Genomic DNA, 12,705 nt, shown 5'->3' with positions numbered 1-12,705 from the left:
TACATTTCTCCTCAATACTGAGTAGAGTTCAATGTTTGTTTTTTTCTTGTAAGGTAAAATGTACTTGCAGTGGAATGCATGTATCTTGAGTGAACACTATGTGAGCTTTAGCAAATGCCTGCATCTCTGTGAACTGAAACCCTATCAAGGTTTACCATACTCCAGAAAGTTCTCTCATACTTCCTTCCAGTCTCAGCTCCCTTCTGCCAACATTCCCCAAGAGGCAACGAGTGTTCTGGTTTTTTCTACTATAGATTAGTTTTGTCTTTTCTAGAACTTGATATGAACGGAGCATCTACTCTTTTGATGATGTTTCTTTCGCTCTGCATTTTTTTTAGATTATCCACATCTTGTCTCATTTGCCCAGTATGTGAATATATGACAGTCGTTGATGTATTCTCTTCATGACAGATATCTGGGCTCTTTGTAGTTTAGCTATTATGAACAAAGCTACTGTGAACATTCTCATACAAGTCTTTTAGTGGACACATATTTTCACTTATCTTAGATAAATATTGTAGTGGAATTGTTGGGTAGGTATGTGTTTAGTTTTGTAAGAAACCCCCATAACCTTCTCCTAAGTGACTATACCATTTGTGGTTCCATCAGTGCTGTATGAGAGTTCTGATTGCTCTACGTCCTCACTAACTTTTTTTTTTTTTTTTTTTTTTTTTTTGAGATAGAGTCTCTCTCTGTCGCCCAGGCTGGAGTGCAGTGCACAGTCTCTGCTCACTGCAACCACCTCCACCTCCGGGGTTCAAGTGTTTCTCCTCCCTCAGCCTCCCAGGTAGCTGGGATTACAATGCTCACCACCACACCTGGCTAATTTTTGTATTTTTAGTAGAGACAGGGTTTCACCGTGTTGGCCAGGCAGGCCTGGAACTCCTGACCTCAAGCGATCTGGCCATCTCGACCTCCTAAAGTGCTGGGATTACAGGCGTGAGCCACAGCACCCAGCCTCCTCACCAACTTTTGATGTTATTAGTTTTTTTCTTTTTAGCCCTTCTGATGTATGTGTAATGATATCTTCGTGGTTTTAATTTGAATTTCTCAGGTAACTAATGATGCTGAACATTTTCATGTGCTTGTTGGCCATCTGTATATCTTCTTCTGTGACATGTCTGTTCCAGTCTTTTGTTGCTTTTTAGGTTTGGTTGTTTATGTTTTTATTATAGAGTTGTTAGAGCTCTTTACATATTCTGGATAGTAGTCCTTTGTCAGATATGTTTTGTGACTATTTTCTCCTCGTCTGTGGCTTGCCTGTTTTCTTTCTTTGAGCAAATGGTTTAAATTTTGATGCAGTCCTATTTATTTATGGTTTTTTGTTTTGTTTTGTTTTTTTCCGTTTATGGTTTTTGCTTTCTAGGCCGTGTCCAAGAAACTTTTGCCTACCCTAGAGTCAGGAAGGTGTTTTCCTGTGTGTTCTGTGAAAGCTTTATATAGTTAACACTATGCATAAAAGCTGAAGTTTTTATATTTAAGCCAGTAATCCATCTCATTAATTGTCATGTATGTTGTGAGGTGTAAATCAAGGTTATTTTTTTCCTAATGGATTCCTATTCCATCATCATTTGTTGAGAAGATTTTCCTTCCCCCCTGGGATTGCTTTGGTGCTTTACAGTCCTATACCTGAGAGTCTGTTTCTGGGCTGTGTATTCTCTTCTAATGGTCTGTGTGTCAGTCTTCAACTTTGTTCTTTTTCAGGATAGCTTTGCATTTTCTAGTTTCTTTTTCTTTCCATATAAAATTTAAAATCCACTTCGTCTGCAAAAAAGCCTGTTGGGATTATGATTGGGATGGGATTGGACCTAGAGATCAATTTGAGAGTTGATACGTTAATAATATTGAATACCCAGTCCATGAACATGGTAATCTCTTCATTTATTTACCTCTTTTTAATTTTGTTTTGGTAATATTCTATGATTTTTTTTTTTTTTTTTTGATATGGAGGTCTTACATCTTCAGTAAAATTTATTTCTAACACTTTGGATTTTGACAGTATCGTAAAAGAAAATTAATTCATTTACCTTTCCAGTTTGCTGCTGGCCTAAACATATAATTGATTTTTTATATTTTAATATTGTATCCTATGACTTTGCTAAATTCATGTATTGGATAGTTGCCTATAGATTCCTTAAGGTGGCAGTAGAGACTGTTTGGCGTCTTGTTTTCTAATGTTTGTGCCTTTCTTTCTTTTTCTTGCTTCACTGCAGTGTGTAAGACTCGTCAGCACAAAGTAGGGAGAGGGAGTATCCTTGCCTTGTTTCTGGTCGTAATGGGAAGAGTTTAGATGTCTTCACCATTAAGTACAGTGTCAGCTGTAGATTTTCTTAACTGTTGTTCATCAGCGAAAGAAGGTTCTTCCTCATTCTAGGTTTCTTAAATTTCTACCATAAATGAGCATTGCATTTTCTCATGCTTTTTCTGCATCTGTTGGGTTGGTACAATCTTTCTCTTTCTAGTTGAATTGGAATTTATCACCACCTCTAATGGAGACCTGCCAGTGCCTGCTGGTGGTCCTGCATTTTTCTTATAACTGTGTTGCTTGCTCTTTGAGATGATTGTCTCATACTGTCCTCACTCTGAAATCTCCCACCTCCATCCCATCACAATTAACACCTGTTGCTGCTTCAAGAGAGGTTGGTGCTGTCGGCCTGGGGCTCCCTTCTCTTTCCTTCTTCACCTGACCAGCCTCGTAAGTGGTTTGTTCCTCCAGGCATGCAGTCTCAACCATAAATCCATCTCAGTGTATCTAGTAGCTCCTGTATTTGAAGACAGAAAGTTCCCTTGCCCATGCATATCCCCCAGCCCCTCCCACATTTCTGCTTCTCCAGAGCATAACTTCTTTTTTTGGTTTTGGTTTTTCTTTTTGTTTTTTTGGTAGAGTCTCGCTCTGCTGCCCAGGCTGGAGTGTGGTGGTGCCATCTTGGCTGACTGCAACCTCCGTCTCTCAGGTTCAAGTGATGCTCCTGCCTCAGCCTCCCAAAGAGCTGGGATTACAGGTGCCCACCACGATGCCCGGCTCATTTTTTGTATTTTTAGTAGAGACAGGGTTTCACCATGTTGGCCAGGCTGGCCTCGAACTCCTGACCTCAGGTATCTGCTTGCCTCGGCCTCCCAAAGTGCTGGAACTCCGGGCGTGAGCCCCTGTGCCCGGCTTGTAGCATAACTCCTATAGGTAGTTGCCTAAGTTTTTTTCCACTTCTCATTCTCTTTCATGTTTCAGCCATTCTTCCTTTCAGCCATCTCCATCAAAATATGTCAAGGTCTCCGTGTAAGCTGCTCGTTCCCAGACACAGGGGACGCGTATTCATTTCCTCTTCCCTCCTCTGCAACGCTGGGCACGGTTGCCTGCTTGCTGTTCTTCAGATACCCTCTTCTGTTGGCTTCCATCTCATGCACGGTCCTGGCTTTTCTCTTACACAGTCTCCTTTGCTGACCCTTGACAGTTTCGGTGCCACACAGGGCCCTGGGCGCACATCTCTTTGGCCCCCTCTCCGTGATGGCAGGCACCGCCCTGTTTACCACTGTATACTTGGGATGGTCTCTCCTGGTAGGATCTGCTGTTTGTGTTGAATGGGTGAAGTAAATAAGTTTTACCAAGCAAAGCAGTAAGAACCTATTCTTTGAAAAAAAACTAAAAATACAGTTGATTCTTGTTATTCGCAGTTCTAGTCTGTAAATCTCTGGGATGCTGGATTAGCGAATCATGAAGTGTTGCTCCCAGGGGAAGGATTGTTAGGTAGCCTCTGGTCGCAGTGTTTGCATCAGCTGATCAAAAGACAACCTCATTTTGTGTGTGCTTCCCTGCCTCCGGACATGCTGACGGAATGCGGATTGTTGGTTCACTAACATTGAACTCGCAGCTCATATAGAACTCAGCCCACATGTATGTTTTCTCTGTGGGGCGCATCACAGGCTGCTTGTGCTTAGGGACACTGGACGACGCTCAGCACTGTGCCGGAGCCAACAGTGAAATCAACAAAAACGCAAAAGTGCAAAAAGCAGACACTCGGTAGCCCTAAATAGACCACGAAAAGGACAGTTGTTTTCAGAATCAACACGAGAAGACAGGACGTTGCCCTGTGTGATCTCAGCCAGGAACATGTGCGTCATGTGACTCAAATCTTTTCCCGAGGCTGGGCGCAGTGACGCACTTTGGAAGGTCAAGGTGGGCAGATCAGCTGAGGTCAGGAGTTGAAGACCAGCCTGGCCAACATGGTGAAACCCTGTCTCTACTAAAAATACAAAAATTAGCCAGGCATGGTGGCGGACGTTTGTAGTCCCAGCTACTCAGGAGGCTGAGGCAGGAGAATGGCATGAACCCGGGAGGCGGAGGTTGCAGTGAGTCGAGATTGTGCCACTGCACTCCAGCCTGGGCGACAGAGTGAGACTCCGTCTCAAAAACAAACAAACAAACAAAAAAAAACAGAAAAAACTTCCCGCTCTGCACGTGTCCACAGAGGGCTGTAAACCACTGTGCGTGTTCGTGTGGGGTCACAAATAAACCTTCCCAGGCAGGCGAGTTCACGGATGCAGAGCCTGTGCGTGTGCAGGAGCAGCCCTATTTGGAAGTCAGTTCTTTTTACCACTGATTGGATTTAGGAGGCCAGTGGATTTAAATAAAATTTTACTTAATAAAAAACCAGTTTTGTGTATACCAGGTTTTCCTATGTGTCCCAGCCCTGGAGTTGAAGTCGAGAGTCCAACTCTTCTATCACCATTCGGGAAATAGGTACCAGGCCTTACAGCTAATTAGAAGAGAGCTGAGACTGGAATGTGATTGTTAAATTTGTGTTCCTGCATGGTCGCCGTTGCACCCAGTACTCGCCAAGGTTGCGGTGCTGCACGCACGCCCAGCGCATGTGTTAGGACGCATGCCGCTGAGCTTCACCAAGAGCACTTCTGCCTCTTGGTGTAGTACTGGGGGTAACAGCATTTCACCACTGAAACTGAATGGCACAGAGATTGAGTTTTTTTGTTTGTTTGGTTTTGTTTTTAATGGTGTTTTTAAAACAACATCATTTGGGGGAGTTTGAGAAATATCCAAAATCTGGTCATAAGGTCCATTCCATCCGTTCAGCCAGTGTGGAAGGAGCTCCTCCTCCATGACAGGTGACATTAGACCTGGGGGTGCAGCCGTGAATGGGCCAAACACGGCACCTGTCCTCAGACCATCGGTCCAGCTGGGAACTTTGTCGCTCAGCCATTGCCTAGATTCTCAGTGGTAAGCGTGGTGACTGCTAGAGGCGACAGGTACAGGATGCAACTGGGCCAGTGCGTGCAGCCCCAAATACTAGCAAGTACTACCTGAGAACAGGGTGCCTGGAGAGTGAGAGGCTGGACAGTGGCGGAGGAAGGGCCTTGTGCCACTGGATTTGCACATCTGGCTGCTGGATTCGAGAAGTGAGGGTAGCAGCCTCAGGACACCAGCCACGATCGTCATTCAGTCCCACCCTCCTTTTGGGGGCAGGGCTGGTATTACAGACAGGGTCTCACTCTTTTGCCTGGGCTGGCGTGCAGGAGCACGATCACAGCTCATTGCAGCCTCAGCCTCCTGGGATCAGGCACTCTTCCTACCTCAGCTACCACAGGCATGCACCACCACACCCAACTAATTTTTGTATTTTTTTGTAGAGATGGGACCTCACTGTGTTGCCCAGGCTGGTGTCGAATTCCTGGCCTCAAGCAGTCCTCCTACCTTGGCCTCCCAAAGTGCGGGGATTACAGGTGTGAAGCACCGCATCTGGCCCCAACCCTCTTTGTCGCCCACCGCCTAGCAAGCAGGGCTGCCATAACCTGGTATCCATGTCGATCTCCTGAGGGAAAGAGAGGACTGGTCGGAGAACCAGGGTCTGATCTTTAGGGAAATTATTTTTACTGCAAATAATTGACATTCCGTGTTATGCACTGTCTCTGAGTTGGGTTGGCCTCGTGTCTGAGTGGTGCTGCGTGCCAGGTGCTAGAGGTGCATCTGCTGACAAAGACTCCTGTGTCCACGCACTGGCGTGATCCCTCCTGATTGTGCCTTTCGTTGATAGATCCTGGAAGACGGTGGCCCCTAGTCTGAGATGCTCCTGAGCAGAGAAGCTGCGGACAGAGCCTGTCCTCCCTGGCCCTGCAACCACGCCACCGTCTCCCTATTTGTGGCAGACACTTGCATGTGTTCCTTTTGAATGAAGGTCACTTGCTGTTGTCAGAAAGAAGGTTTTATGGCAGCTTTCTGGTAAAAGCAACTGAGAAGACACTGAATGGACGCTGTGAAGAGCTTAGGATGATGCACTTGTGTTTATGGCCTGTTCCATTTGAAGTGGTGTCACGCTGCACGATGGCGTGTGGGGCAGCGAGGGGCTGCGGGTGCGACGGTGGTCCTGTGAGAGGAGCAGGCCATGTTTTTGCTGCAGTTTTCCCATGTTTCATTTAGACACACGAGTACTTGTCACTGTGCTGCCGCTGGCCACAGTATCCAGTTAGTCACATGCCGTGCAAATCTGGAGCCAGGAGCCACAGGCCACAGCATACAGCCTAGGGGCGTAGTAGGCCTACCATCTAGATTTGTGTTTGCACGGCAGAATTGCTTACAGGGTGTTTCTTAGTGTGTGTTTGTTTGTTTTTTTCCCCCCCCGAGACGGAGTCTCACTCTGTCGCCCAAGCTGGAGTGCAGTGGCGCGATCTCGGCTAACTGCAAGCTCCGCCTCCCGGGTTCACACCATTCTCCTGCCTCAGCCTCCCGAGTAGCTGGGACTACAGGCACCCGCCAACATGCCCGGCTAATTTTTTTTATTTTTAGTAGAGATGGCGTTTCGCCATATTAGCCAAGATGGTCTCCCTCTCCTGACCTCTGATCCGCCCGCATCAGCCCCCCAAAGTGCTGGGATTACAGGCGTGAGCCATCACACCCGGCCCCTACAGGGCATTTCTTAGAATGTATGTCAGCGTTTTGTGACACATGAGTGTAAGAGCAACATCTTTTAATAAGTAAATATGTGTCAGGCCACTTGGGACGTGTGGTTCTTTGGCCAGCCGCGGTATGCGAGCACGTAGGCCAGCGCTCAGCACATGAGTCTGTGGAACCCAGGGGAAGCAACTGCAGTTTCCTAGTAGTTTGTGTCTTAATGAAGGGAGCCCCTAGACCTTACTCTTTCACTTTACCTGGTAGTTTGGTTCCTGAACTCGTGTGTTTTTAGGTTATACCATTCAAATCCAGCAACAGAACTGATTGAAAGGAACCTTTGTCTTTCGTGTGAATGCTCATGAGGGGCCATCCTTACAGTGGAAACGCTCCTGAGGCTGCAGCTAGTCAAGACCCTCAGACCCCCGGGGCTGTCCCCACCGCATGACCACATGTTCTGCAGGCACCCCCAGCGCTGTGCCCTGCGTGTCACCCAGGCAGGTGTTTGTTTTTGAGCGCAGACTCTACCTATGGCCATAGCCATGTGGAGATGTTCACGCATGTACTTACCTTTGTGATTTCAGCTGACACGGAAGATGTGTGCATCGTAGAGAGATTGTTCTCCAGCAGCCTAGTGGCCATCGTGAGCCTTAAAGCACCAAGGAAGCTAAAGGTTTGCCACTTTAAGAAGGGAACTGAGATCTGCAACTACAGCTACTCCAACACGATTCTGGCTGTGAAGCTCAACAGGCAGGTGAGCGCAGCCCCACCTGGGTGTGGGCTTGTCTGTTGCTCCCTCCAGCACTCTGGGACAAGCCCACCCAACCGGCATGCCCCTCCATCATTCCCTTGCTGCCTGGCCCCACGTTGCCGGCCACAGATCCTTGCCTACAGCGACCAGCTCTGTTTCCTCACCCACCAGCTTTGCTCAGCCTGTTCCATTCACAACAGATGCCCAGGCCTCTGCCACACTGTTCCCATACAGGCGTCCCCGGCCCCACCCAGAGGGTGGATGTCAGAGTTTCTTTCACTTATTACCTGGTTTTGCTTTTATAAATGTTACTTAAAAACAAAAAATATTGGCCGGGCGCGGTGGCTCAAGCCTGTAATCCCAGCACTTTGGGAGGCTGAGACGAGCAGATCACGAGGTCAGGAGATTAAGACCATCCTGGCTAACACGGTGAAACCCATCTCTACTAAAAAAATACAAAAAACTAGCCGAGCGAGGTGGCAGGCGCCTGTGGTCCCAGCTACTCGGGAGGCTGAGGCAGGAGAATGGCGTGAACCCGGGAGGCGGAGCTTGCAGTGAGCTGAGATCTGGCCACTGCACTCCAGCCTGGGCGAAACAGTGAGACTCTGTCTCAAAAAAATATATATATATATATATTTGGCCAGGCATAGTGGCTCATACCTGTAATCCCAGCACTTTGGGAGACCGAGGTGGGCAGATTGCCTGAGGTCAGGAGTTTGAGACCAGCCTGGCCAACATGATGAAACCCCATCTCTACTAAAAATACAAAAATTAGCCAGGTGTGGTGGCAGGCACCTGTAATCCCAGCTACTCAGGAGTCTAAGGCAGGAGAATTGCTTGAACCCAGGAGTTGGAAGTTGCAATAAGCCGAGGTCATGTCATTGCACTCCAGCTTGGGCAGCAAGAGCGAGACTTTGTCTCAAAAAGAAAAAAAAAGTTTTAGACTTTTTTTTCCTTTTGTAAATTGTTAATTTAACTTTGAATTCAAAATGAAGCATTTATTACTTTATCTCCCCCTAAACTAATAAGACTGGCACGGAGGAAGGACATGGTGGATGGCACGTGTGCGTGTTTCACGAGGCCGTCTCCCAGCTTGTGCTCACGCCCAGGGTAACAGCGCCACCCGGGGGACCCCTCACAATCTGATTCTGCCCACATTCCCCGCGGGGAAAGCTGATGAGGCTGCTGGCTGTAGAGTGGACACGTTGACAGCCAGTAGCTGCACTCTGAGATACGGTGACTAGGTGAAGTCACAGTAAAGACGCTCTTACCTTATACACTTGAAACTGGGAACGGGTCTGTTAACTGACAGAGTTGGTTAGAATGGGAAATTATAAGGCATAATATGTTCAGCATTTAAAAATTGTAAAGCATACAAATTGTGTTCACATCCAACTAATGTAGAGCTGGGTGCATGCCCGTCATCTTTCTTGCATAAATCGTCGCAGCGATGCATTGTCTGCATGTCCACATTCATTTTCTTCCAAATGGAGCAGGAACTTGCAAAATAATCTGAGTGCACAATAAAGTGTTAGACCTTTTAAAACCCCCTTATTTTCATTTTACCTGTGCCGCACTCAGCATCAGTTTTAAAAAGCAAATCTTTCCAAGTCTATTGACAGCACACTTGTCTTAGCTGTAGGTTAGCATTTGCCTAACACTGAACTAAAATGATCTCGTTAGAATTCCCAGTGGAGCTGGGGTGAGTATGAGAGAGAAGTGTACCCGGACCGGCTCCTTCTTGATTATTGGTAGAAAACAGCTGTATCCTCGGCGCTTCCAACATTGGTCTGCATGGTGTTCTAGAAGGAACTAAGATTGTGAGGCCAAGGCAGGAGTGGATCACCTGAGGTCAGGAGTTCGAGACCAGCCTGGCCAACATGGCGAAACCCCATCTCTACTAAAAATACAAAAATTAGCCAGGCATGGTGGCAGGCACCTGTAATCCCAGCTACTTGGGAGGCTGAGGCAGGAGAATCACTTGAACCCGGGAGGCAGAGGTTGCAGTGAGCCAAGATCACACCATTGCACTCCAGCCTGGGTGACACAGTGAGACGCTGACTCCAAAAAAATAAAATACAATAGCAATAGAAGAAACTAGAGTGTCTAGTCCAGGAGTCAGTCAAGTGGAGGTTGGGGCAGATGTTGCACTGGCTTTGCTTCACATTTGGTTTCGTTTCCTCTCTCGCCTAGAGGCTGATAGTGTGTCTGGAGGAGTCCCTGTACATCCACAACATTCGGGACATGAAGGTGCTGCATACAATCAGGGAGACGCCTCCAAACCCTGCAGGTGAGCTAACTTGTGAGGAAAGAATCCTTTTTCTGATTTTGCCCTTGAAAGATAGCTATAGGTGAGAGAGATTTTTTCTTTTTATAGGTTCCGCAGATGAGACAGATTTTAAAAGTATTGATCCCAAACCAAGCTGCCTGCCTACTGATGCTGGTCATGTGACCACATAAACTCATTGGTTTGATCAACTTTCAAGTTTGAGGTTACTGATCAGTTCAAACCAAAGGCGTTTAATCTCTTTACAATACTGGTGTCACCTAAGGTGGGGATTTGGGGTTGCAGAACTTTCTTAACACAGCAAACAAGATTGTATCCAAGCTATTATTTGTTCCTAATGCTCTGTTAAATAAATGCTGAATTATGTCTGACATCCAAGAAGGAGCTCTCAGGTGAAGTTTGCATCTCGTCCTCCGTGTGTCATTTGCAGGCCTGTGTGCACTGTCAATCAACAACGACAACTGCTACTTGGCGTACCCAGGGAGCGCGACCATCGGAGAGGTGCAGGTCTTCGATACCATTAATTTGGTGAGATGCCTTTCCTACTCGAATAGCTCTCTAAAGTGTGGCTTTTTCCTGAAGAGGAGCACTGCGGTGTCCCTGACATCCTGATTTTCTTGGCTCAGCAATACAACCACTGCATTTTTTTTCTTTTTTTTTTTTTTTTTCTTTTTTTTTTTTTTTTTTTGAGACAGGGTCTCGCTCTATCGCTCAGGCTGGAGTGTGGTGATGCAGTCCGAGTTCGCTGCAGCCTCAACCTCCCGGGCTCAAGTGATCCTCCTGCCTCAGCCTCCCAAGGAGTTACAGTCATGCAACACCACACCCAGCTAATTTTTTATTTTTGTAGAGATGGAGTCTTGCTGGGTTGCCCAGGCTGGCCTCAAACCATCCTCCCACCTTGGCCCCCTAAAGTGCTGGGATTACAGGTGGGTGCCCCACGCCCAGCCCCGCTACTCTCTGTCAGTAGCAGAGCAGGTCTGGCTCATTCTGCTTCTGGATCTGCTGCAGCGTTCAGACCAGTGCTGAGCTCCTCACCACGGGAATGTTTGAAGGAACATAGAAAACCTTCGGGATAAACTGCTTTGCTTTTTCTAAAGTTGGAGCAACATTTCCTTGAATGCCCAGCCCCAGAAAATCAAGTGGGTTTGGCATTTGTATGGACTGCAATGGTGTTTTAGGAACAGCTAATTGGCGTTTTCAGACTGCAGACCGAGTGCCAGCCCTGGGGCGTGGCCTGTCACTGCGTGGCGGCCACACTTTATTGGTGTCCCTTTTTCAGAGAGCTGCAAACATGATTCCGGCTCATGACAGTCCTTTAGCGGCATTGGCCTTTGATGCAAGCGGAACTAAACTTGCCACAGCTTCAGAGAAGGTGAGTCTGCTTTTCCCTGGGGGAGTACTGGTGCCCCGGCGTCCACAGACTTTTTCATTTCTGTTCACACAGCCAACTTAGAGGCAAGGTCCTATGCTTACCAGCTTCGGGAGAAGCAAAGACAGCCACCTGCTTGTCAGGCCGTGGGCGTGTGCTGCCCGAGAGTGAGCGGCGCTTGCGGTGTGCCACTGGGACGGGAGAACTGGTCCATGTTTGTAGTAAAAAATTACAGAAATGTCCAGAGACAGAAGTCCCGTGTGTAACCACACTGCTCACCCAGTGTGTTTCTAAATGATAAAACTAACACATAACAGTAAAGAACCCAGACAGTGATGAAACGTGAAAAAGCAAGGACAGAATTCTATCCAGCCAATCTGAACACATTTCAATGTATTTCCTTTCATTTTCTCTTTAGTCAACAAAATTGGGATCCTACTATGGGTGTAATTTATCCTTTTTCACTCTTCATGACATTTCTCTAAGTTCAAAAACACTTGTAATGGCCGTGCAGTATTCAGTTGTGATTTATGTCCACATCACCCTTTTGGGACTTTACGTTTCTAATATGTTGCTGCCATAGGTAGTAGTGTATTTAAGTCTTGTCTCAATCTTTCATGTGTATTTCTAACTACGAATTTAAGAGATTCCAGTAAGAAGAATGTCTGGCTTTAAAGGAGATGGATGGCCTCTAAATGTCCCTGTGTACCTGTGACCGCGTGGCGAGGCTCCCTCAGCCTCCAGGAGCCTGAAGGCTCCTCGTTCTCTTCCTCACTTGAACTGTGCCTCTCTTTTCGTTTTGGTTCCTCTTTTCTTGAAAGTTCCGTCTTCTCTTCTTCTGTCTTGAGGTCGCGTCTGCTCTCCCACCTCCGTTGTCCCCTCTGGATGCCAGTCTGCTCTCCATTGCCCACCGATGACCTTTACTTTGATTTGGATATGATTTTGCTTCTCATTGAAATCCTAAAATAGCCTCCCCTTTCAAGTCATCTCTCCCCTCAAACTATGGACCAGATAAGATACAATAAAAAGTCGGCTCACTTCCTTAGCTTTCCCGCCTGGATCTTTGTTCTTCAGTCTCACACCTGAGTTCTGTAATAATCATGTCACCGCTTATGGGTCACTTCTGGGTCGTGAATTATCCTGGATCTTTTATCTTCATTACCTCCTTTGTTCCCCCTCAGCAAGGTAAATATTTCTCTTTCATAGCAAGGGCTCAGAGAGGTTAAGCAGTGTGCCCGGGGCTGCCCAGTCGGGCAGCAACAGAGGGGTCAGACTCCAAGCCTGACTTTGATTCTGATTAGGCTGGACTGTCCCAATATCACCTTGTCCTTTTCTTTTCCCTTTGAAATGGCCCTGAAATTCTGTTACCCTTTGACTAATCAAAGTCTCACTGTTAAGTTTTTTAG

The 12,705-nt window shown here is 46.9% G+C and overlaps 1 protein-coding gene across 7 annotated transcripts in view; it reads left to right on the top strand.

Annotated features, from left to right (window-relative positions):
* Positions 1-12,705, top strand: part of WIPI2 (WD repeat domain, phosphoinositide interacting 2) — a 47,471-nt gene that overhangs the window by 18,677 nt on the left and 16,089 nt on the right. For 4 of the 7 annotated variants that reach the window (XM_050784051.1, XM_050784049.1, XM_050784052.1 and 1 more), the window contains 4 exons: positions 7,477-7,646; positions 9,837-9,933; positions 10,361-10,458; positions 11,210-11,302. In XM_050784051.1, coding sequence (XP_050640008.1) covers positions 7,477-7,646; positions 9,837-9,933; positions 10,361-10,458; positions 11,210-11,302 — 458 coding nt within the window. Of the gene's footprint in view, positions 1-5,637; positions 5,731-7,476; positions 7,647-9,836; positions 9,934-10,360; positions 10,459-11,209; positions 11,303-12,705 lie in introns of all 7 variants that reach the window. The other 3 variants (XM_050784048.1, XM_050784047.1, XM_050784046.1) reach the window with 1 other exon arrangement.

Source organism: Macaca thibetana, chromosome 3 (assembly GCF_024542745.1).
Source record: "Macaca thibetana thibetana isolate TM-01 chromosome 3, ASM2454274v1, whole genome shotgun sequence".
Lineage (NCBI taxonomy): Eukaryota > Metazoa > Chordata > Mammalia > Primates > Cercopithecidae > Macaca > Macaca thibetana.
The sequence above is the reverse complement of the archived record's forward strand: the minus strand, read 5'-3'. Positions and strand labels throughout refer to the sequence as shown.